This window comes from Chlamydomonas reinhardtii, chromosome 2 (genome assembly GCF_000002595.2).
Source record: "Chlamydomonas reinhardtii strain CC-503 cw92 mt+ chromosome 2, whole genome shotgun sequence".
In the NCBI taxonomy this organism is placed as follows: domain Eukaryota; kingdom Viridiplantae; phylum Chlorophyta; class Chlorophyceae; order Chlamydomonadales; family Chlamydomonadaceae; genus Chlamydomonas; species Chlamydomonas reinhardtii.
Window position 1 is genome coordinate 3563509 of NC_057005.1, and position 23384 is coordinate 3586892.

Consider the following 23384-nt stretch of genomic DNA (forward strand, 5'->3'; position numbering starts at 1 on the left):
TCAAGACCAAGATCAAGCCCCACGCACGCACGACCCCTCTGCCGGCAAACCAGACACTGCAAGCGCCGCAGCCAAAGCCCGCAGCCAGGCGCCGCACGGGCGGCAGCCCCTAACTTCGCTAAAAAACCGGCGCAGCGCGCTCAACCTGCCCTACGCCCCGTAGAGAGGCTGGATGGAGGTTATGTGTTATTATGTTACTGTGCGCTGGGGTGTCTGTTAGTCTTCGTTTTCATCTACTTACCTAAGCATGTCATTGAACATGCATGGGGGAAAATATTGAGTTCGGGAAATTACTGATTTCACGAAGGCGGGGTGGGACTGGGCGGGACTTCACACGAGTGCGAGCGTGAGGACCCAGGACATTCTTACTTTTGCTGTCACCTGTTTATTTGCAAGGAAGCCGGGGGAATTGTTCACTACTGTAAATTAGGATTAACAAGCGCCTCTGCACAATACTCTGTGCGCGCATACAAATCCATGTGCGTGATGAGAAGTTGATGTGCTATCGTCACATAATACATTATATAAACATGAAACATTACTTGCCACTTCGACGATACTTAGTCTACTTGGACGACCATACAAGTATGATAAATGGACGCCTCGGCTTGCTCCACCATTAATTAGGTCACAAGTGCTAGGATTCCCGGTAAATTTCTGGGTTGGACCTAACCTGGCCCATGGCCTTGCCACAAGGCCTCAGTTTGACTGAGGCAGCCGATATGCTGGAATCTGCTTACTCTGGCAGTGCGGCAGGCGAGCGAAAGTGGTGTGATCAACCTGACGGCGGCCGGCGCAGCGCAGCGCTGGGCTCCGGAATGCACAGCCCTGGGCACAGCCCGCTTTGCAGCCCGCCGCACCGTAGCAACAGCGAGGGCGCAATTAGCAACCGCAGCAGCTTTGCGGCAGGGTTGGGCGACTCTGGGCACTCTCCAAGCGCAGCGCTGCTGGTCCCGCAAGACTTTGAACCGGCGGAAGTGCAGATGTTGGCTGATGCCTTCAGCGCAACCCCAGCGACAGGACCGCGAGGCTCAACTGACGCGGCACTGGAGGCTGCACCAGGCACTAACATGAAGGCTGTACTGCTGGATCTGCTTCTGACGGCGGCGGAAGTGCTGGGAGTAGTAATAGCCGCGGCGTGGGAAGAACCAGGCGCAGCTGCTGCAACGGCGGTTGCTGCTGCGGCAATAATAACGGCTGCAGCGGATGGTGCCTCCCTGGTCCACGCTGATGCAGCAGTGCCGGACGGCCCACCGCCGCCACAGACCGCGCTGCCGGACAGGCCGCTGCTGCTGCAGGCCGCGCTGCCGGACGGCTCACCACAGGGCGCGCCGCCGCTGGAGTCCAGTTCCAGCACTACCCGCCGACGCCCCGTCACTCCAGCAGCAGGGGCTACTGACCAGAGCCAGCCGCCCCGCCCACCAGAGGTGGCGGACGTCATTGGCGCGGTGAATGCTAGGAACAGCAGTGCAGCATCTGATGTCGCTGGGTCGGAGGCCGAGGCTGCGGAAAGGGTCGGAGCTGCGGTGGCTGCTGAGGCAGCAGAAGACAGCGTTGAGGACGCCGCGACCCGGCCGCAGGGCAGGCTTGACGCCGCCGCGACTGGGGCTGAGGGCAGCAGGCTGAACGCCGCGCCGGCTGGGGCGGGAGGCAGACTGCTTGCTGTGGCCTCTCAAGCAAAGGATGTATTGGAGGCATCGGCGACTGGGGTACGGCAGCTGGCAGATGCCATAGCTCGTGTGGAGGACTCTTTGCGGGTCGCGGCCGCTCATGTCCAGGAGCAGCTGGCACTGGCGCTGGGACCCCTCTCGGGCGCTGCTGCAGCTGCGAGCGCAGCGGTGGTGGCTGCTGCTGAGGCGTCACCAGATGGCGCTGCGGCCATGGATGAGGCCACTGCGGCAGCAGCTGCAAAGGCCGCCGCGACGGCTTCACGTATTGCGGGCACAGCCTTGGCGCCAGCAGCAGCGGGCGGTTTGCTGGGAATGGCGGCGGCGGGCAGCGCAGTGGCTGCAGTAGCGGCGCTCGCGGTGGCGCCTGCAACAGTGCCATGCGCGCAGATGGAGGCCGGCGGAGCTGCAACGGCGTGCGACGATGAGGCTAGGTGCCGCGGCAACTCACGTGGTGATGATGAGCAGATTGGCGGTCACGGCGGATGGCTTGCTGTTGGAGGCCAGATTGGAGACAGGCTGGGAGCCGTAGCAGCTCATCAGCAGGCGGCAGAGACCAGCTTGGCAGCCGCGGCGGTGGCGGCTCGAGCGGAACTAGTACCGGCGGCGGCGCCAGCAGCGTCGCTTTGGGGAAGGGTCCCTGTGGCGGTGGAGAATGCGGCGGGCATGCAACCTATGCAAGAGAGCAACTCCACAGCCACGAAAACTCCGGGGGGCAGTAGTGCACCGGCACCGTTAATACCCGTCAGTGGCTACGCTGCTGAGCTGCACATGAAGCTTCCCATCAACATCGTCACCTACAACATCCACAGCCTGAAATCAGTAAACACTGCAGCGGATGACGCAGCCAACTCAGCAGTTGAGGCGAAGGCGGCAGCGGACACAGCGGCAACGGCAGCGGCCAGCGCGGCACAGCTGTTCCAACAGTTCACTACACAGTCGGCGGAAAATGCGGCCGCGGCGGCCGCCGAAGACATGGCGGCACCAGCCGCGGCCGGCAAGGTGAAAGCGGACAATGAGACGGCTGCCCTGCGGTTGAAGCTGGCAACAGACGAGGCGGAGGTCGCGGCGAGCAACGCAGCCAAAGCTGCCAAGATGGCAAAGGATGCAGCAGGCAAGGCAATGGCAGATGTCGCCGCTTCAGCGGCGGCGGCGGCAAAAGCAGCGGCGAAAGGCGGCAGGCAAGGCACTTGACACGGCAAAAAGTGCGGCAGTAAACCAAGACCCAGCTACAGATCCGGCTGCTGCACCGTCGCCGGCGGGGGGCAACGCGGAGAGCCAGCAGGGTGCCGCCGCCGACCAAGACGACCCAGAAAGTGCTTCAGATGATGAGGACGCGCGTGAGGCGGACCTGACGCTGCTGCAGGGCGTTCTCACCGCGGTGATCGACCACGCCGGCTGGGCGCTGCCAGGCGGCATCAGAGACGCCATGCAGGCGACGGGGCGACTGGACGTGCTTTGCCTGCAGGTGACTGCATGCAATCAGCATTACCGGCGACTACGCAACTTATTGCATGCGTGGTGTGGGGGGCGGGCCTGATAATGCCTATCGTTGCACTGTAATACATTGACTTTTTGCAGGAAGTGCGGGTCTCAGCAGTAAGTAAGAGGAAGGTCCTGCTGCAAGGCATGCTGGAGCAGCTGAGCGACAAAGGCTACGACCACGTGATGGTACGTGCTAAGCATAGCATGTTGGTTGCTTGGATGCCGGGCATGAGTTGGTTTGAGTGGGACTGGCTTCGATGGGGCCCTGCTGCATGGTGCGTGTGGTGTGGCGTGGTACACGGTATGGTGTGGCGTTGCGTTGCGTTGCGCTGCGTTGCGCTGCGTTGCGCTGCGTTGCGCTGCATTGCGCTGCATTGCGTTGCGTTGTGTTGCGCTGTGCTGCATGTATGTGTAAACTGTGTGAAGTGGCGTGGCGAGGCGTGCCGTTGTTGCTGGCAGGCGTGACCAGCTCTCTATCTATGCCTGTACGTAATAGCAGCCACTTGCAGGTAGGGCCTGCCTTACACAGAGCGGTTCTTGCTGTTGCCTGCAGGCGGGTCAGCTTGTGATCCTGTGGAACAAGTCCACTCTGGAGCGCGTCGACAAGAAGGGTGAGGGCGGTGCCGGCGGCGACGGTGGCAGTAGCGGCCGAAAGCAGCCCAACACCAGCCCAGACTACGTGTGGCACCGCCGAGAGATTAGCGAGGCGGAGGCATCGGCCGATGATGAACGCCTCAACAAGGCTTGGGGCACGGATAAGGAGTTGAGCTCTGAGTATGAAAACGCATGTGGCCAGATGGAAGCGTACCGCGACGAGCTGGAGGAGAGCGGGAGGAGAGCGGGAAAGAAAGGAAAGTCGAATCAGGCGGACAAGCAGAAGGACGCCGATGCCTTCTTCCGCTATCCGCCCATTACGGTGGTGCTGCGGCGGCGACCGGAGACAACTGGCTCCAACACCACCTACGTCATCACCACCGCGCGCACGCCGGGCGCCACGAAGCCAAAGCAGCATCTGGAGCAGCTGGCACGGGAGGTGGAGTGGCTGATGACGCCGGAGCGGTACCGCCGCGTCATCCAGCACATGGAGCAGCTCAACAACTACTGGGACACGCAGCAGGGCAAGGAGCTGTACCCGGGTGGCCTGCTGCCCGCCGTGGGCAAAGGGCATATCGACGTTGTACACGTGGTGGCGGGTGACTTCAACACACAGAACTACGGCAAGGCCTTCAAAGCCAGCAAATGTCAGCAGGCCGCCGCCAACACCGGTGAGGTTACTGACACTGATAAAGCCGCCGCCAACACCGGCGCGGCCGCCAGCCCCGCCGGCGCGGCCGCCAGCTACGCCAGCACCGGCGCGGCCGCCAGCACCGGCGCGGACGCCAACACCGGCGCGGACGCCAACACCGGCGCGGACGCCAACACCGGCGCGGACGCCAACACCGGCGCGGACGCCAACACCGGCGCGGACGCCAACACCGGCGCGGACGCCAGCACCGGCGCGGACGCCAACACCGGCGCGGACGCCAACACCGGCGCGGACGCCAACACCGGCGCGGACGCCAACACCGGCGCGGACGCCAACACCGGCGCGGACGCCAGCACCGGCGCGGACGCCAACACCGGCGCGGACGCCAACACCGGCGCGGACGCCAACACCGGCGCGGACGCCAACACCGACGCGGACGCCAGCACCGGCGCGGACGCCAACACCGGCGCGGACGCCAACACCGGCGCGGACGCCAACACCGGCGCGGACGCCAACACCGGCGCGGACGCCAGCACCGGCGCGGACGCCAACACCGGCGCGGACGCCAACACCGGCGCGGACGCCAACACCGGCGCGGACGCCAACACCGGCGCGGACGCCAGCACCGGCGCGGACGCCAACACCGGCGCGGACGCCAACACCGGCGCGGACGCCAACACCGGCGCGGACGCCAACACCGACGCGGACGCCAGCACCGGCGCGGACGCCAACACCGGCGCGGACGCCAACACCGGCGCGGACGCCAACACCGGCGCGGACGCCAACACCGGCGCGGACGCCAGCACCGGCGCGGACGCCAACACCGGCGCGGACGCCAACACCGGCGCGGACGCCAACACCGGCGCGGACGCCAACACCGGCGGCAAGGCATCCAAAACCGGCGGCAAGGCAGCCAGCACCGGCGGCAAGGCAGCCAAAACCGGCGGCAAGGCAGCCAAAACCGGCGGCAAGGCAGCCAACACCGGCGGCAAGGCAGCCAAAACCGGCGCGGACGCCAACACCGGCGCGGACGCCAGCCCCGCCGGCGCGGACGCCAGCTACGCCAGCACCGGCGCGGACGCCAGCACCGGCGCGGACGCCAACACCGGCGCGGACGCCAACACCGGCGCGGACGCCAGCACCGGCGCGGACGCCAACACCGGTGCGGACGCCAACACCGGCGCGGACGCCAACACCGGCGCGGACGCCAACACCGGCGCGGACGCCAACACCGGCGCGGACGCCAACACCGGCGTGGACGCCAACACCGGCGGCAAGGCATCCAAAACCGGCGGCAAGGCAGCCAGCACCGGCGGCAAGGCAGCGAAAACCGGCGGCAAGGCAGCCAACACCGGCGGCAAGGCAGCCAAAACCGGCGCGGACGCCAACACCGGCGCGGCCGCCAGCACCGGCGCGGCCGCCAGCACCGGCGCGGACGCCAACACCGGCGCGGACGCCAACACCGGCGCGGACGCCAACACCGGCGCGGACGCCAACACCGGCGCGGACGCCAACACCGGCGCGGACGCCAACACCGGCGCGGACGCCAACACCGGCGGCAAGGCAGCCAAGACCGGCGGCAAGGCAGCCAAGAGCAACACCGGCAAGGCTAGCAAGGCCGCCGTTGGCCGCACAGCCGTCAAGACAGCAGCTGACGCTCGTGTCGAACAGTGCTTCCCCTACTTCCCCTGCCTGACGACGTCCTGGCAGCCCTTTCAGGGCACAAAGGATGACCGCTCTGAGCCCAGCACTGCAACCAACCACGCCGATGTGGTGTACGTGCTCAAGGACAGCCTGACCATGGCGGGGCTGGTCAATACGGGCTTCCATGTCCTGCCTCTGGCCCGCACCGGGGGTAAAACGTCCATGGGCGGCTCCGACCACAAGCCGCTGCTGGTGTCGTTCCGGGAGGCGTGCCAGCAGGCGAGACCAGTCCTACCGCTGGCGGCGGCGGCAGCATCAGCTCTGCAGTTGCGGTTGCAGGCGGGAGTAGATCAGGTGCTGCGGGAGGATGTCCGAACACAGGACAGGATGCGCGCGGAGGTGTGCGCGGCATTGGGGCAGCTCGAACAGGCGCTGGCAGCCCAGTCCCTGATTGGACATGCAAGCTGCCCCTCGGTGCCTGTGACGCCGAGGCGATGACGCGGCTTGGCTAAATAATCAGCAATAAACATGGAGATATGTGGGGCGGACATTATCGAGGTGTTATTCGGAAGGAGTGTTAGTTGGGGTGGACTGATGCGGGATTGGGAAGAGACGGTGGCGCCAGTGCGCGCCAGGCAGGAGTCCCGCAGTAGCGTGGCACAGCTGGGCGTCCGCCGAGTGCCCCTCAGCAGGTGCTCTGCTGTTGAGCGGAGAGGATGGCAAGCACATGGCATGATGGCACTGGTTTGCAACCTTGCACGTATCCAAGCAGGCACCCTGAGCCGTGAGCCCTGGTGCGGTATCTGATCAGCTGGCCCCAGTGCTCGTTCTTCTATCTACACGTGCGTAACAATTTGCCCAGAAACCCGCCGAAGGCTACTGTGAAAGGTTTTAAAATTTTGGGCCGTGCTTTTATAGCGCAGATTTGAGGTTTAGGGCCTAGTTGCCCCCTGGCCGGCGCTTTGAGTGATTACCAGTAGACCTTATGTGTCCAGGTCAATCGCAGCAGTAGACAAATGGAAGGCGAGATGGGGTGCTGCGTGTTTGTGATTGTGGGGCTGGGTTTGGCCTACGCCATTAGGGACCAGGCATACATGCCATGCAAGCGTAATGAATTGTTGTGCGCCGTTGCCGGTGCGTCTCGTCATTCACTGGCAGGCACTGCCCGGGTACGAGTAAGAGGGCGGTTGACAGCATATGAACTTAGGTAGGAGTGGGAAGTAACGCAACGGTTGAGAACTGGCGAACTGCAGGTGGTTTGTGTGGATTGCATCTCAGTTGTGTGGAGAGGTTTGGCGTCTGTGGAGGTTTTCTGGCTCTGGCATCACCTTCGCCTGCAGTGCGTAGGCGAATGAAGGAGCGTGTTGTAAGCACTGGGCAGCTGGTCATGCGGGTGCTGAGGAGGAGCTGCGGTGGTGGCCTGTATGTGCTTTACATGTGTGTGTTCAGGGGAGCTTGGGGGCCAGGTCCAGGTTCATAGGCAGGCAGTTGGCTTGCCCTGCCAGGTGTCGAGCGTGGGGTGTCGGGCAGGGGGCCGCCCATGCAGCCCCATAGTCCCGCAACACCGGCCCTGGCCCGGTGGCTTCGGAGCGCGTTCACGCAACCAAACTCAACCACGGGGCATGAGTTACCAGCCGTTCACACGCAGCCGCTGAAGCTAGCTCATTCAAGGCCCGCTCGACTTAGTCCACCGAGCGTCCAGCCAGCTGGGACAGACCGCACTCGCCCCCAAAGTCGCCATCGACAGCTGTCGACCCAAGCAGTCGACTGTCCGCAGTCCGCCCTCTGGCCCTGGCGAGGGGCCGTCGCTAAAGCGCCTTCAACCGTCAGCCCCTGGTGGCAGCCCTAGTACGATACGGCAGTCAAGCATCCCGTTCCAACACCTGTTCATGTACCGTACGGTACTCGCCTTCCAGGCTTGCTGTTCTGGGGAGGAGGCACACGCTCGCTCCATCTTGCTCAATATAAGCAGGATGCCTGATGTACGCACTCAGCTGATGAGCTAGCTGCCCTGTGTGGTTCATTCCAGGAACATACACATGTTGGTAGGTGTGGCGCAGCAAGCAGGGCCGTGGTGGCAGGGTGCGTGGTTCAAGCCTAGGGGCTAGGGCTCGCTGTGCAATGCTGCGCGTCGCTCGCAGGTCAGGGAGGAAGGGATGAAGGGGGAGGGAAGGGATCACTGTTACTGTTACCGTACAAGCACATAATGATCCGGGGTCTCACCGGGGGCGAGCTGCAAGGTAGCTAGCAAGTAGCAAGTCACAGTACTGGAAAGCGGCAGCTGGAGCAGGCTGGAGTCTGCCATCTCATTCCTCCCTTGCTCATGCATCATCAGGTCCCGCCAAGCATCCCACCGGCCACCACGCACAAGCTGACAAAACCGCTAGCCGTCTTTTGCCTGCAAGGCGGCACTGCATTGCAAGTGTTCGACACAAACACAGCCCCAGCATCGCCCAACACACACACGCACACACAAATGCAGCTACCGTACGCACCAGCTCAAGCAGTGCCCACCAGTCCGGCGGACCCCGCACCGCCGGCAGCCGCGCCCGTCGCTCAGACTCACGGCACCTCCAATGTCCGTCCGAAGCACGCTCCTCTCAAGGTTCTTCTCAAGGCTCCTCCTCTCATTCGCTCAGCAGTCCGCTCGAGCGGCCCCTCCGCTCTATGTGCACACCTGCCTTCTCGCCCTCTCCACAAGGACACCAACACACACACGCGGCACACAAGTAGTCCGTTCAGTGTCATCGCTGTCCGTGTCGCAAGTCTCACCGCGCCTCCTCGCACCCGTTGGTTCCTCACGCGTCCTCGGGTAGGGCCGCCACCGCCGCGGCAATCGCCTCCTGCTGCTCCTGAGCCGAGCCGGTGGCGGGAGCGCCCTGCTCGCCGGGAGGAAGAGGGCGGGTGGGAGACAAGGGGCCTTGGGCAGGGTTATGCTAGCAACAGCGAGTTTTGCAGCACGACGGCAACCCGGCACCGGCGCTGACACCAGCAGCCACAGCCGTAGCAGGGGAGACCAGCGTCGGCCATGCCCGCGCGTTCGTTCACCGCACCCGCCCTCCCAGTGCTCCTCACGCGCATGCAATGGCACGCCCGCCAACCACTCCGAAGCCCCGCCCGCCCCCCGCCACCCGGGCCTCTGCCTGTGCTCCTCTAGTTCGGCTTGGTTTGGTTCAGTTTGGGCGGGTATACCCCACCCCCCAATTTTACAGCCCCCGCCGGCCCGGTGACCCCACACGCACACACATACACGCACAAACACACACGCACCTGCGCCAGCACCGTCCGGCCGCGTGCCGGCACCACATCCACCACACCCGCCACCAGCGCCCCCAGCCCCTCACGGCTCAGCGGAGCCCTGGCGCCCGCGGCGGCGCCGCCAGCCGCCGCCGCCTGCTGCTGCTCCACACGCACGCCGCCACCCCGGCCCGCGTCCGTGAGCCCAGCCACCTGCGGAGTGGGGACGGGAAATTATCGTAGGAGGAGAGGCAGGTGCAGCGCGGGGTGTGAAACGGGTGTGGGCGCGGGTGTGTGGTAGGGAAGCAGGTGCAGCGCCGGCGTGTCGCTGTGTGTATAGATGCGGCGGATGCGGCACTACACTCGGCATTCGCCAAAGTTTGTAGCTGCCCCCCTCCCCCTCCCCCTCCCCCTCCCCCTCCCCCTCCCCTCACCTGAACCAGGGTGTAGGGTATGCCGCATCGCCGCACCGCCTCCGCCGCCGCCGCGTCGCCCAGCCCCTTCAGGTCGCGCGCCGCCTCGCCGCCGCCCAGCAGACCGCCCAGGCTGAAGCCGCCGCCGCCCGCCGTGGCGCCCGGGGCTGCGGGACACACGGATGCGTGTGTTAAACACAAAACAAACGGAACAACGGATGCGTGTGTGTGTGTGTGTGTGCGTGCACAACGAAACCCGTGTGTGTGTGATGTGCGCATTCACATGAAGCGGGCGTCAGCTGTGTGAACGGCAGTCACCTCTAAAACGTACGCACGCGCCCACGCCCATTCGCACGCCCACGCCTGGGCTTGGTTCAACTGCACAGCGCCACCACCAAACCCACCCGCCGTCAGCAGCACCACGTGCGCCACCCGCGCCGCCCGCGCCGCCTCCAGCAGCGCCGGCCCGCCCGGCAGCCGCCCCAGCAGCACCAGCGCCTTGGACCCGCGGAGCGCCTTGCCGGGCGCCGCCGCCACCGCCTCCGCCGGCAGCGGCGTCGTGTAGGGGCCGTAGGCGTTCTTAGCGGCGGCCACGTCCTTGACAAGCAGCTTCAGCTCCTGCCTGTTAGTAGAGGTGTGTGCGGTTGTGTGTGCATATGTGTGTCAAAGAGGACAAGGAAAACATTGCGCAAAGACAGTGTTTGTGATGCAGCAAGTGTGTGTGTGTGTGGGCCGTCCACGGAGAACGGGTGTGTGTAATGATATGAAGAACCGGGGGCGCAAGCTCCCACGCCGGCCCTCCGTCACGCAAACACAACACCGCATCCACTCTCCCTTGAGTGCCACGCCGTTGCCAAGACGTAGGCCACGCTCTCCTTCTCGCTCTATTGCATTGGGTTCAGCTTAGTTTGGTCTGGTACCGTATCTGCCACCCTCCTTCCTCCCCCACCTGGCCAGGATGAGCTGCAGCACCACTTGCTCACCCACGCCGCCGTCCGCGTCCGTCACCAGCACAGCGTCGCCGGTGGGCGCCTGCTCCTCCGGCTCCTCCGGCTCCTGGGGAGGAGTTACATTCACGATTGGATAAAGGAGTGAAGGCGTAGCCAGGAGCAGGAGTATAGCAGGCGCGTTGTTGCCGATGTCCGTGAAGTTTTGGGAGGGGGGAGTGAGGGAGGCGAGGAAGAGGGAGAGGGCGTGGGGGCAGGGGGAGGGCGTGCGTGTGGCCGGCGGCACACAGGTCAGCTGGTTGGAACGCCTGTTGCTTGGAAGTTGGAACGTGTAAATTCTTCCGCCGGGCCGGGACTGCTTGGGGGCAGAACACCGTAGGCAGGCGCTGCTACGGGGACAAGTCTTTACTGTGCCCGAACAAACCAGACCAGGGCGAACGACGGCACCGGGGTCCCCAAAGGGGTTGGGCTGGGGCCGGCCCGGCTTGATCCCTTGCCCCGGGCCGGCCAGGCAGTCGCCCCTACTACCCTGCCACCTTCTGGTAGATGCGGTTCCGCTGCCACTGCCGCTGCCGCTGGCGCTCCTGCTTCTCACTGGAGGACTGCCGCTGCTGCTGTCCGGCCGCACATGTGTCGTACACGTGCCATACACGTCCGCCCTTGCTGCCAGCCCATGCTTTCTGCCCTGCTGGGCCCACGCTTGCCAAGGCCACCTGCTGCCGCTGCTCAGTGCGCTTGTTTTCCTCGCCACGCTCTCAATCGCGCCGCATCGCACCCCACCGCACATGATGCAGGGGCGCGCCACCGTCGTCGCCACCGCTGCCGCTGCCCGGCTCCCCTTGCACGTCTGCTTTTCCCCGTGCCTGGCACCGCGCCCTACTGGTGCCGTGCGGTGCCCCAGTTCGGTATCTGACCCAACCTTACGTAACCCCTCCAGATTGTGTCTGCGAATTGGTGCCCGCTGCCTTGAGGATGGGAAACCAACCAGCCCGTTGCGCCCCCCCCCCCGCCCGCGGGACACGCACCTCCTCTGGCCCACCGTCGGTGAGACGCTCGCCCGCGCCATACCACTTCCGCAGCTTTGGCCCAGCTGCATTCAAAATATCAAACAGTACTTGTCAGGTCGGCAACCGAGGGACCGCAGTTTGCGCAAGGATGCAGAGCGGGCCCTCTGCGCCAGGCATTTGGCACTTGCAACTTGCGCTTGCAGCTTGCACTTGCCTGTTACGAAGTCTAACAGATCATCACCAATCTTATTTTGACGAACGACTAGTACCCGAGCCGGGTTTCGCAAGGATGCACGCGGGATGCATTTTGGCCTCGAGCTGGGGTATGTCCCGAGCGACCGGCCTAAAGTGGAGCTCAGCATGTTTCCAAGTCTTAGTCTATTGCGCTACCAAGCGAGCGTAAACACTTTGGCAGGCATGAAGTCGCCCATGCGCGTGCCAAACCCTGGACCCAGCGCGGAAGACGAACGCTGCCTGCCTCTTCCTCATGAAAAGTCCATGAATATTGCTTAGTTCAGCTCGCAAGTATTCGTGTTCCTGGGTTCTGGACCGGCGTCAGAGCCGCCCTACCTTGCCACTCCCCTGCCCGCAGGTGCCCGCTCAGGGCCCCGTACCCGCCCCGCCCCAACCTGCCCACGTACATCTTCTGTCAACGCAACGCCCCTGCAATGTCGTGACATGTCCAAAGTCGTAAAAACGCCCAGGGCGCTAAGGTGCGCTATCTACACGTAGTATGAGTGTTGCAAGGTTAGCTCGCAAGTATTCTTGTTCCTGGGTTCTGGACCGGCGTCAGAACCGCCCTACCTTGCCACTCCCATCCCCGCTCAGGGGCCCGCCCGTGCACACACCCGCCCACGCACACCTTCTGTTGACGCAACGCCCATGCATTGCTATGACATGTCCAAATTTTTGCGAACGCCCAGGGCGCTGAGGTGCCCTAGCTACACAGGTAAGGACGGGGCGGCCATCGGCAGTACGGCGGTTGCCGAAATGGTACTGCAGCGAATACTATACACCGCGCAGAGCGACGTACATTTTATGTCTGGCCATAATGCTTCTCATTAGGAGATGTGGGGTGCTGCTGCGGGGGCAGCGCGCCCCGAAACTAGCGAGGCCAAGTGTGCTGGCGAATTGCTCTCCTGCTCCGCAAATGCCCAAGGAGCGGCTGGAGCTACTTGATAGGTCTTGGTCGGACGCTGCCGAGCTGTACCTCAAGTAAGGAAGCGGCTTTTGCGGCTTTGACCGGGAAATGGCACGGCATTCAACCGAGAGAACTGGCTGTGGCCTTGCCAACACCCTTCTTTACAGAGAGCTCGCGCCGCGATTTGACCCCTGGTTTCAGCTGGCGGTCAACGAGCTCAAGGCGCACGCCCTCCCTCCGGGCCCCGTCCTCGTGCCTTGCTGCGGTCCGGGTACGTTTAACCCACACTCCCTGACTCCCCGAACCCTGAAACCTCTGCATCTCAGGCTATAAGAAGAAGGCAAGTAAATCGCATCGCTTTTGCGCCGCAGGTCAGGAGCTGCTGCCCCTTCACGCGCTGTACGGAGGCCAGCGCCGCGTGGTGGGGCTGGATCTGTCCCACGGCATGATTGACCTGGCCCGGGCCGCAATCGCCGCCGGCTCCGCCACTGACACTCCAACTTCGCATCAACAGCAAAAGCAGCAGCAGCAGCAGCAACAGCAGCAGCAGCAGCAGCGCAAAGGGGAGCCGGTGGAGGCGCATGTGGCGGACGCAACGGCGCTGGATGTCTACAGCCCGGCGGCGGCGGTGGTGTCGGTGTTCGGGCTGCAGCAGATGGGCGCGCTGGCGCCGGCGGTGGGTCGGCGGGGGGCAGGCTGGCGTTGACTGGGTGGCACGGGTAGAGCTTGCGTGCTTACTGCTGGGGATGAGGACAAGGGAGCGGCAAGAAGAGAGGACCGTGGGAGGACCCGACCGCGCCGCTGCTGCTCATCTGCTGCCGGGTGGTCGCACGTGATGGGTGGCAGCATTGCAACAGCAGCAGCGGCTCTTTGACCTTGGGCCTGAAGCACGGGGTTTCGGTGGTATCTGGCCGGGGCCCTCTGGCCGACCCTCGCCACCCAGCCCTTCCCATGCCAGCTGCGCCACACACGCCGCCTGTCCTAACTCGCCGCATTGCGCACACGCACTGCTCACAGGCTCTGGCCAACTGGGGCAGGTGCCTGGCTCCGGGCGGCGTGTGTGTGGTGGTGCTGTGGCCGTCGCGAGTGGAGGACAGCGGGCCCTGGTGCGCCTACGACCAGGTGCGGCCCAGGCCCAGGGAGGTGGGGGAGGTGGGGGAAGTGTGGAGGTTGGGTACACCGGAATTATGGTGGTGGGAATGTGGAGGTTGGATACCGTGTTTGTGGAGGTGGGGGAAGTGTGGAGGTGGGGTACCGTACTTGTGGTGGTGGGGGCAATGTGCAGGGAGCAGGAGATGAGAGGAGGGTAGGGAAGGTCGCTGGCCGGGGTGGGCTGCAGTGGGAATGGGTTAGAAGAGGGGCGGAGACTGATGACCAGCGGCGTGACATGCACTCACCTCACATCACTCCCACGCGCCTCCACCTCTCTCCACCCGACTCCTCCCCACCCTACTGCTCTGCACCTGCGTCGCAACTGCCCTCTTCAGGTGGTGCTAGAGAAGGCCGCGGCGGACAAGGGCCAGCCGCCGCCGCCGCCCGACGCCGCCGCCCGCGCGCAGCTGCACGAGTGGGAGCAGCGGCTGACAGAGCAAGTGCGAGCGGAGGCGGCCGCGGCGGAGGCGGGAGGCGAGGGCTGCGGCGTGGAAGTGCTGGTGCGTGGGTTTGACACGGATCCTGTCGTACATGGGCCTGTCGTCACGTGCATCGGCGCACAGGGCCACAACTGTCGTGTGTAGGCGGGTGCGGGGCCGTAGGCACATTTGCAACCCTGCTGAGCGTATTTTGTGTCACTACCGCTTGTCGGTGCTTGTGCCCCACGCATAATTGTTGTGCCAAGCATGTTCGGGCGGTCGCACACGGGCTGACGCCGCAACCGCCACCATCACCACTGCCTCCGCCGCCACCGCCGTACAGGTGGACCGGCTGCAGGAATACGAAATGAGCTGGCCCTCGCCCGAGTACTTCTGGAGGGTGAGCCAGGCCGGCACGTGTGAGGGGGCGGGCGGGCGGGCGAGCGGGCTCCTGATGCAGCAGCGGTTGTGTGCCTGTGTGCGTGGGTGCGTGCGCGTGCGTGCGTGCATGCGGGCATGCGGGCGGGTGTTCGGGCATTCGTGGGGCCGTGCGGGCGCGGCCGTTTGGTCTGTACTGCGGTAGTGACTGTACTGTAGTAACACCGCGCTGTACTGTACTGCACGCCGTACGCACAGGTGATGACGGAGGGCGGCCCCTGGCGGGCGCGGCGGTTTGCGCAGGGCGAGGCGGCCATGTCCGACCTGGCCAACCGCTTCGCCGCAAAGTACGGCGGCATGGGGTCGGAGCGGTACGGCAGTGTGATGCTGTCGCACTCACCCGCCGCCCGGCTGGTGGTGCTGCAGCGGCGGCGGCAGCAGCCCTAGTGGCCGGCTCGGGACTGTTCCGAGTAAGCCACCAGAGACTCGGGCGGCACGGTACGTAAGACCACAAGAAAACGGACTGACACGTGCGGGAACATGGCCGGCTGATCGGGCTGCCCAGGAGAGCGTAGATGATGGTCAATGATGTCAGTTGCTTGGGGAACTACATGCATTTTTAGGCCATGGGGGGCTCTGGGCCGCCCCTATAATGCGACATTACAAGCACCATGGGACAGCTCGGGGATCATCTCTGGCCTTGTGAACAACCTGGCAGGCGCTGCTGCGCTGCCAATAAGAGCCACTGTGTGGCACGCATGACGGACTCGCACACGCACGCACGCACGCACGTGATATTCGAGCCCTGAGGTCACACCGGTCAGTAGTATGCAGCATGGATGATTCGATAATTTTATGCATAATTTGGCATGTCTAATGGACCATGCCTCTAGCTTATGGGAGTTAATAAAGGCGCTAGCGTGTGAGAGTTTGACAGGCCCAAGCGCGCCACGTATGACGGCGACGGTCTATAGGGAGGTCGCGGTGCCTTTATTTGCCGCAGCCACTTCACAGGCCCATGCCCGAGGCTTGCCTGTCACTCCCTCCTTGCACGCATGATGCTCGGACGGATAAATCAAGCGAGGAGATGCAGGAAGAATTTGAATGCGGTATGTATATGATTTATCCTGTGTTCCTGAAAGACATACAATACAAGCGTGCAGAGGTATAAGGTACAGCGTCGTGGCAATGATGCATAGTTTGAGATGCCTTGATTGCCACAACACTACCGTACGTCTTGTCTGGAGAGGCAATTAATGGCATCTCGTGCGAAGAGGCTGACACGGTCTTGTGTAGGCTTCAGCTGCTGTTTTGTTTGGCATCACGTGACGGACCAAGGGGTGGGTTAGCTGAGGCAGAGACCCCTGAGGCTCCCCGCGCCCTTGGTCCTGACGCCAAATATCGTGATTCGTATTGATTGCGTGGACGTGTGCTTGCGCGATGGGGGCGAAAGCTCTTGTGTATGCTTATTGTGCCGGTCTGGTGTATAGATATCATCGGTATTGATTGGCCAGGTTTGACGCACCCATGACGGACAAAGGCGCTGCATGCTGCCCGGACCCGTGAGCAAATGACTGGCGGCGCTCCGAGGTTTCTGCAGGTCGGCCCGTTGTACCGACGTGTCAAACAAAGCTGGTAACATGGAATGTACTTCCGCGCTGCGGCGCTGTATGTTATGCCGCTGTAAGTGCCACTGTGGCTGGGCTGGCATACATTTTGCAGCCGGCATACGGTAATGTTGCTGCCGCTGAGGTTTGAGGACGGTCGGCCTTAGACCCGGCCTTGTGTTAGTTCGAGGTTGGACGTGACAGGGTAGGGGAGGCAAGTGGCTGATTCCCGAGGAACAATGCAAGGTACCCCCAGCGCCGGTGCTGGTGAAAGCCAGGCTGGTCACGCTGACGCGTTTTCGGCGCGCATGACGGACCGCAAGGAGAACTTAGAGGACTTGGGGACATTTTCACGTACATGCCCACGGGTTTGCCTTGCGTCCCGACGCCAAAAGTGTAACAGCTTGTCGTTTGCCGCTTGCCTGCCACCATTTGCTTGAGCCGGCAAGGTAGCTTCCCGTAGGGAGCTCAGGGGAGCTCTGGGGAGCTTGCAAGCAATGCGTGCAGCGGTCCCCACCCGTGACCCGTCCCCACCCTTCGTCCCTTCCTGCTGATGTCTCCTGGCCGTTGGGGCCAACAAACCAGCCGCACAACCTGCAATCTGGCCCCAATCCGCGTGTGGCATTGGCGTCGCAGCGCCAGGAAGCGGCATGGGGGGCAGGTGAGTGAGCGCACGGCCGCATGCGCCTTGCGCGGGGCCCCATCAAAATGGGCGCACCCCAAGATCCCCACGCGGTCGAGGTCCACCCTGGTCCACCCAACTCTCCTCGTCTCGGCCTTCCGCACTCCAGTAACATTTTCCTACATGACGATCTATACCAACAAAGTTGCGTGACAGGTACCGTCGAAATGCGAAAACAATGTCGCTACTTCGTTTACGTTTACCTTGAGTTAATCTTTATTAGTATATTGTTGAGTTTTGATCATGCTCTGGCACAACCGTGGAACGAGCGCGCTTCTGGCGCGGACAGCTTCTCGGCGCTGAGGGCGGAAGTATACCAGGTTTGTCAGAAACTATAAGTATCATGCTTGAATGATGCCTAAGCGCGCCGAGGAGCTTCCTCCCCAACCTGCAGCCTCCTCCACGGCCTCCGCCTCGGCCCTGTCCTCGCCCCGCTCTGTAGGCACCTGTGCTCCTAGGAACGAGAGCGACCGCGCCAGCATCTACCACTGACTCAGCCTCAGACTCCAACTCAGTCTCAGACTCAGCCTCGGACCCCAATTCCATCTCAGACTCGGTCTCAGGCACAAACTCGCACGTGCACTGGGACCCGCACGGGCCTCCAGGGGGCGCGGCGGGGCCGCGCCGGCTGCAGCAGGCAGACACGTCGGGGGCTGCAGCTACCCCTTCGTCCCCCGGCGCCTCAGACCAGGGCGCCCCGCCGCCGCCGCTGTTGGTGCCGCTGCTGCCGTACGGCCTTAGCAACCAGGTGGGCCTGCCTCAGGACCCGGACTTGCACCAGGGTCATCACACCGTCCCTTCTTGTTATGTCGCATTCACACCGAGCACTGGCGTGGGCTTGGGACCTCATCATGGAGATAAAGGACCGGGGCGGCAGGCTGGCTGCAGCTCCTTTCCACGGCGCGGCCGCAAACCGTGGCCGCCGCGGGCCCGCGCCCCTCCACTCGTTACCGCGAACCAGGACAACAGGGATGAGCTCCGGGACCAGGATGGGGACTGGCACGATGAGGATTTGGACTAGACCCGAGCTCTGGCGTAGGCCGCTAGGGACTCCCGTTGAGATAGAGGACCGGGTTGCTCGGCTGGTGTGCTGGGCTGCTTGTAGCTTTTCTCTGTCGCGCGGCCCGGACCGTGGCCAGCGCTTTCCCCGGCCCCTCACACGCCCTGGTCATCAGTCCTTCACACCCCATCCTCACGCTCAACCCATTTCCACTCCCAATCCCAATCCCACCGCACCTCCTGTGACCTACCAGTGCCCCCCGGGTGCCCTCGCAGGTGCTGGCGCTTAAAGAGGCTCTGGCGCTGGCCGCCGTGCTGGACTGGACCGTTGCCTCATTTGGCTTCTGGCCACACAGCTCGGAGGTCGCGGCGGCAGAGAAGGCGGCGGCGGCGGGAGCAGCAAGAGATGGTGGTGCAGGAGGTGGTGGTGCAGGACGTGGCGGTGGTGTGGCGGGCGCGGGGCCAGGGGCGCTGGCGGCGGCCGCCGCACTGGCGCCCATCATTCCCTTTGACCTCGTGTTCAGCCGGTGGGTATGCCGCCAGGAGGGAAGGGGGCAGGGTCTGCACAGTACAGGGAGGGTGTCTGGGGATTGCCAGGGGTTTGTCGGGGGGTTGCCCTGTGTCCCGTTGACGCACCTGTGCCGTTTTGCAGCACCTGCTCATGACACTCGGCCAAAGCTTCCTCCCACTTCACCCGCAAACCCCTGTCTCCCTCGCATGTTCACTGACTTCGGTAACTACGCACTGTACTACTGTTCCTAGCTACGCCTTTACTTCTTAAATACTTATGAATGTAATCCCCCCGACACGCACACCCCCATTGCGGGCGGCACTGCAGGGAGTCGCTCGCGCCCGTGGTCCGTGTGCTGGGCTGGGAGGAGGCAGTGGCGATACAGCAGCAGCAGCAGCAGCAGCAGCAGCGGGTGGCAGCGGACGGCAGTAGCAGCGGCAGTAGCAGCGGCAGTAGCAGCAGCAGCGGCAGCAGCGGCAGCACAGGGGCGGAGCGGCCGTTTCAAGTGGAGGGGGTGGTGTCACTCAGTCCTCTGTCGGGTTTCAGCAACACGTTATCGAAGGTGCGTAGGGGAGGCTGGCATGGAGGAGCCCAGGGGCCGGGGGGCAGCGGGAGGGTAGTTCATCCTGAAACCCAAGCCCCAACATAACCCAAGGGGAGCGTTCCGTTCCGGCACTGTCTTAACGGCAGCCGACGGGCACAACGCGCACGTGCATGGAAGCATGGGCTATATGTGCGGCGTCACAGCCATCGACACGTTACCCTGCATCACAGTACCACTATCCTCACCATCACCACCTCCTCCTGCGGGCCCCCACCACAGGCCAGCGCCTCGGGCTTTGTGGCTGTGCCCAAGAGCGCCAAAACACTGAGGAACCACGGCTTCAAGTGAGTCTGCTCGCACCCCACACAATGTCTTACCGGGGATGATAAATTCACAGTATTGTACCCCCCCCTCCTCCGCTCGTTTGCCTGGGTTCAGTTTAGTTTGGGCTGGTATCTACAACCCCCCCTGGCAGTTGGTAACTAAGTATTGCGTCCATGGAACACCCACGCGACCCTGGGCCATTGCGGTCTTATGGTCTGGCGTGCTGCCAACGGCCCGCCCCTGCCACTTTCCTCTCATTCTTTTTCCTTCTTGCATGCTGCTTACACTGCTTGCATGAAAACGACTTAGCGCACGTGGCTCTCGCCTCGGCACACGGGGCACGCGCACATGTGGCATAATGCCACACGGTGATTCACACAAGGTCCCCTCATCCTGACAAACACATAACACAGATGTGACGCAAAAGGTTTAGAGTGGCTGCGGAATGCACTCGCCGGCGGCAGCCGCAGCAGTAGCGGCAGCAGCCGCAGCGATAGCGACAGCAGTAGCAGCGGCCGCAGCAGTAGCAGTGAAGGCAGTAGCAGCAACGCGGGTGTGATCAGCTGGTCGCGATCGGCTGCGCTGTTCAGCTACCGGCGGGTGGTGCCGCCGGCGCGGAGCTCCTACCGGCCCTTCGCCAACGACACCAGCCCCTGTGCGCGAGCCTTTCACCAGGTGCGTTTGTGTGTGTGTGTGTGTGTGTGTGTGTGTGTGTGTGCGCGCGCGCGTGTGGGTGGGTGGGGTTGTGGGGTTGCTCTCACCATTCCAAGTTCGAAAGTACGGGTCAGGCACGGGAGTGAGAAATTGGTGGATTTGGGGTGGGGGTCTGCGATTCAGCCAATGTTGAGGTAATATTTAGGAAAGTGCACCTGTAGTGTTTGTGGCCTGTCGCATTGCACTGGGTGGCATCCGGCACGTGTGGGGTCGCGATGTCGCACCCGGCTACCCCTCACCCACTCACTGACTCACCCACTCACCGACCCTCTCACTCACCCACCCGCTCACCCACCCACTCACGCACCCACACCCACGGCCGCCTAACCCAACCGCTGCAGGTGACGCTGCGGCTGGCCCGCTCCGACCTGGTCGAAGCCACAGCCCGAGACTTCGTGGCGGCAGCGCTGCTGGGGAGCGGCGGCGGCAGCGGCGGCGGCGGCGGCAGGGGCGGCGGCGGCGGCAGGGGCGGCGGCGGCGGTGCTGGTGGCGGCGGCGACGACAGAGCGGCGTCCGAAGGCAGCAGTACGGCGTTGGAGGTGGCGGCGGATGCCTCGGCTGCCGTACGTCCGCCGCCGCCGGTAGCGCCGTACTACGTGGCCCTGCACGTGCGGCCGTACCCGGACAGCTGCATGGACTACTTTGTGAACATGACCACATTCGACCTGGCGGCCGCAAAAAAGGTGTGAGAGAAATGTATGGCTGTCAAAGTAACAAGACTGGTGCTCGCTAGCCCCAAAATAAGCACCACGGTACATTACGCACTCTGTAGGAATGCTCATTTGCTCGCTGGCATACCCCGCGCCCCCGTGCCCGCCCCCCTCCTTCACTCCGTAAATAACCATGAATGTAACCCCCCCCCCCCCCCGCACATGCCCCCCGCAGGTGTGCCGCAACCCGCGGCTGCTGGCGCAGATGGTGCCGCTGGTGCGACAGCGCATCGCGGCACAGGCGGCGGCGGCGGGTGCCGGTGCCGGTGCTGGCGGGGGTGCTGGCGCTGGCGCGGGTGGTGCGGGCCCATCAGGTACGGCGGGGGTGGGTTTGTTCGTCATGTCGCACCCGCGTGTGCGGGACGTGGTGCGGCGCGAGCTGCGGCGGCTGTGGGCGGCAGCAGCACCCGCAGTAGCGGACCCCGCATCTGACGGCGCTGGCAGTGGCGGCGGTAGCGGCAGTAGCGACAGTAGCGGCAGCAGCGACAGTAGCGGCAGTAGCAGGAGGCGGCTCGCGGGGGCCGGCAGGCCTAGGGGCGTGGGGGCTTCGGACGCGCTGGCAGCAGCAGCAGCAGCAGCCGGCGATGGTGGCGCCGGGGATGGAGACGGCGGCGCGGAGGCTGGTGACGAGCCAGCGGCAGCAGGGGCGGAGCAGCCGCAGACCCACGACCCGCCGCGTTACCAGGCGGCGGTGCCGCTGCCGCGGCTGTTCTTCATCGACGTTGCGGACCTGCCGGGGGAGCTGCGGCACCACGTGAGTGTGCGTGTCGTGTGTGTGTGTGTGTATGTGTGCGTGTGTGAGTGTGTGTGAGTGAGTGTGTGTGTGAGTGTGTGTGTGAGTGTGTGTGTGTGAGTGTGTGTGTGTGTGTGTGTGTGTGTGTGTGAGTGTGTGTGAGTGAGTGTGTGTGTGAGTGTGTGTGTGAGTGTGTGTGTGTGAGTGAGTGTGTGTGAGTGAGTGTATGTGTGAGTGTGTGTGTGTGAGTGAGTGTGTGTGTGGCGTATGGCGTGTGTGTGCCGTACTGCAGCATGGCGTGGGTGCGGTGGGTGGGTGGGTGGGTGGGGCGGGTGGTCGCACGCGTGTCAGGGAGCACAGGTGGGTAGGCGGAGCTGTTGACGCCCGATGAAGTGGGGGTTACAGCGGATGTGGGGGAGCAGGGGGATGTGGGGCATGTCGAGTGGATAAGGTCGTGCCACCAGTGTTGCAGCGCCCGTAAACCCTGCCACACACTGAGTGTGGTAGGTAGCGCCTGCGCGCGATGACCATGTCAGTTAGTGCCCCCGCCTTCTCCTTTCGATAACTCGCTTTCCCCCCTCTCCCTCCTCCTCCTCCTCCTCCTCCTCCCCCTCCTCACCTCTCCCCCTCCTCCCCTCACTCGCCCTCGCCCCAGCTGGCCTCCACAAGCATTCTATCGCTGGTGGAGCAGCAGGTGCGCGCAGGTGCATGTAGAGCGGGTAGAGCGCAAGGAAGCAAACCCGCAGGACGAATGTTTAGGAATAACTCAAGGGACAGGCGGACGGCGGGGTGCGTGTGCGGTCAGGATTATTGGAACTCATACGGCACATTAAATTGTTAGGTATACACTTATACCGAACTACGGAAATGCTTATGTTTGAGTACGGTGGGAACGACAGTCTTGGGCTTTCAGCTGGTGGCGGCGGCGGGAGCCCCAGGTCCGCCCACACCGGTGTCTCACACCGGCCTTTCACACCGCCGGTGCTAGAGGCAACCAAGCGGTGTTCCAATCCCCCGTCTCGCCTATTCCTTGCTGCTGCATGCCTTGCCACCCCACCTACCCGCTCTGTGACGGACGCATGTTGCTCATCTTCGCAACCCGCAGGTGTGTGCGGGTGCTGACGTGTTCGTCGGCACCGCCTCCTCGTCTATCTCCGTCATGGTGGCGCAGGTGGGGGCCGTGTGGGGGCAATTAACAGTTTGTAACTTTTCTCATGTCTCATGTGGGGATCAGTGGAGCATTTGTTGGCGGTGTGTAGTTAGCGATGGGGAGGGCGGTTTGTTCGTGTGCAGGTGCACAGGCGGGGTGGGAAGGTTTGGGGTAGAGGGCAGGGGTCAGGTTGGGGGGTGGAAGGTAGACGGCACGTGCCCTGACAAAACACACCGGTTCCACTGCGCCTTGGTTGTGTGCGCGCAGGAACGGACTGCAGCCGATTGGGAGGCGTCGGCGCGGGGCGAGCCCAGTGGCCGAGTCACGGTGCTGCTGTAGGCTGTTTGCTGTGGTGACAATCATGAGGCCGAGCAATGGCAGCATGGAAGCGTGGAACGCACGAGGGCTCCGGCTGGCCGTGGCGTGCGTTTTGCCATGAGTCCATGACCCGATAACTTCTCAAAGAGGAGCGAGGAGGTTATTGTTAGTGTTGTTTATTCATTGATATTCATATTCATGCAGTTGCTCGCTGCGTGTATTCGTAAGAAGACATGTCTGCGAGCAAAGAACTGAAATTCGGACTGCATGGTGACTTTACGTATCAAATGGCAGTGCTGCATCACTCGCAAAGCTTGTCAACATGTAAAGTCAGTGGGCCGGGCAAGTGCAGCGTG

General features: G+C 63.5%; 5 protein-coding genes across 5 annotated transcripts; 4 read left to right on the top strand and 1 right to left on the bottom strand.

Annotated features, from left to right (window-relative positions):
* Positions 1–267: 267 nt before the first annotated feature.
* On the top strand, positions 268–3059 carry CHLRE_02g095131v5 (uncharacterized protein). The gene has a single exon (XM_043059593.1). The coding sequence runs from the start codon at positions 723–725 to the stop codon at positions 2859–2861; it is 2139 nt and encodes a 712-aa protein (XP_042927224.1). The 5' UTR covers positions 268–722; the 3' UTR covers positions 2862–3059.
* Positions 3060–3117: 58 nt separating this feature from the next.
* On the top strand, positions 3118–7934 carry CHLRE_02g095132v5 (uncharacterized protein). The gene is made up of 3 exons (XM_043059594.1): positions 3118–3135; positions 3249–3338; positions 3706–7934. The coding sequence occupies exons 2-3, from the start codon at positions 3297–3299 to the stop codon at positions 6538–6540; spliced, it is 2877 nt and encodes a 958-aa protein (XP_042927225.1). The 5' UTR covers positions 3118–3135; positions 3249–3296; the 3' UTR covers positions 6541–7934.
* Positions 7935–8211: 277 nt separating this feature from the next.
* Positions 8212–12127, bottom strand: CHLRE_02g095133v5 (uncharacterized protein). Its single transcript, XM_043059595.1, has 7 exons — positions 11861–12127; positions 11665–11729; positions 10642–10748; positions 10097–10314; positions 9714–9859; positions 9313–9492; positions 8212–8921 (listed from the first exon to the last, which is right to left on the bottom strand). The coding sequence occupies exons 1-7, from the start codon at positions 12006–12008 to the stop codon at positions 8841–8843; spliced, it is 945 nt and encodes a 314-aa protein (XP_042927226.1). The 5' UTR covers positions 12009–12127; the 3' UTR covers positions 8212–8840.
* A 570-nt stretch (positions 12128–12697) lies between these two features.
* On the top strand, positions 12698–16755 carry CHLRE_02g095134v5 (uncharacterized protein). Its single transcript, XM_043059596.1, has 7 exons — positions 12698–12861; positions 12955–13058; positions 13159–13463; positions 13805–13909; positions 14275–14439; positions 14702–14758; positions 14995–16755. The coding sequence occupies exons 1-7, from the start codon at positions 12797–12799 to the stop codon at positions 15181–15183; spliced, it is 990 nt and encodes a 329-aa protein (XP_042927227.1). The 5' UTR covers positions 12698–12796; the 3' UTR covers positions 15184–16755.
* A 392-nt stretch (positions 16756–17147) lies between these two features.
* Positions 17148–23368, top strand: CHLRE_02g095135v5 (uncharacterized protein). Its single transcript, XM_043059597.1, has 11 exons — positions 17148–17345; positions 17468–17773; positions 18301–18551; positions 18863–19097; positions 19359–19423; positions 19817–20078; positions 20459–20800; positions 21003–21581; positions 22216–22254; positions 22666–22731; positions 22978–23368. The coding sequence occupies exons 1-11, from the start codon at positions 17193–17195 to the stop codon at positions 23047–23049; spliced, it is 2370 nt and encodes a 789-aa protein (XP_042927228.1). The 5' UTR covers positions 17148–17192; the 3' UTR covers positions 23050–23368.
* The last annotated feature ends 16 nt before the right edge of the window (positions 23369–23384 follow it).

Bases quoted from the DNA above. Each gene is read 5' to 3' on its own strand.
- CHLRE_02g095131v5 (XM_043059593.1), top strand. From the start codon at position 723: ATGCTGGAATCTGCTTACTCTGGCAGTGCGGCAGGCGAGCGAAAGTGG.
- CHLRE_02g095132v5 (XM_043059594.1), top strand. From the start codon at position 3,297: ATGCTGGAGCAGCTGAGCGACAAAGGCTACGACCACGTGATG. The intron at 3,339-3,705 runs GTACGTGCTAAG...TGTTGCCTGCAG, and splicing joins AAGGCTACGACCACGTGATG to GCGGGTCAGCTTGTGATCCT.
- CHLRE_02g095133v5 (XM_043059595.1), bottom strand. From the start codon at position 12,008: ATGCTGAGCTCCACTTTAGGCCGGTCGCTCGGGACATACCCCAGCTCG. The intron at 10,749-11,664 runs GTGCGTGTCCCG...ACTCCTCCCCAG, and splicing joins CCGACGGTGGGCCAGAGGAG to GAGCCGGAGGAGCCGGAGGA. The intron at 10,315-10,641 runs GTGGGGGAGGAA...CTCTACTAACAG, and splicing joins CTGCAGCTCATCCTGGCCAG to GCAGGAGCTGAAGCTGCTTG.
- CHLRE_02g095134v5 (XM_043059596.1), top strand. From the start codon at position 12,797: ATGCCCAAGGAGCGGCTGGAGCTACTTGATAGGTCTTGGTCGGACGCT. The intron at 13,910-14,274 runs GTGCGGCCCAGG...TGCCCTCTTCAG, and splicing joins CCTGGTGCGCCTACGACCAG to GTGGTGCTAGAGAAGGCCGC. The intron at 14,759-14,994 runs GTGAGCCAGGCC...CCGTACGCACAG, and splicing joins CGCCCGAGTACTTCTGGAGG to GTGATGACGGAGGGCGGCCC.
- CHLRE_02g095135v5 (XM_043059597.1), top strand. From the start codon at position 17,193: ATGCGAAAACAATGTCGCTACTTCGTTTACGTTTACCTTGAGTTAATC. The intron at 19,424-19,816 runs GTGAGTCTGCTC...CACATAACACAG, and splicing joins CTGAGGAACCACGGCTTCAA to ATGTGACGCAAAAGGTTTAG. The intron at 22,255-22,665 runs GTGCGCGCAGGT...CGCAACCCGCAG, and splicing joins TATCGCTGGTGGAGCAGCAG to GTGTGTGCGGGTGCTGACGT.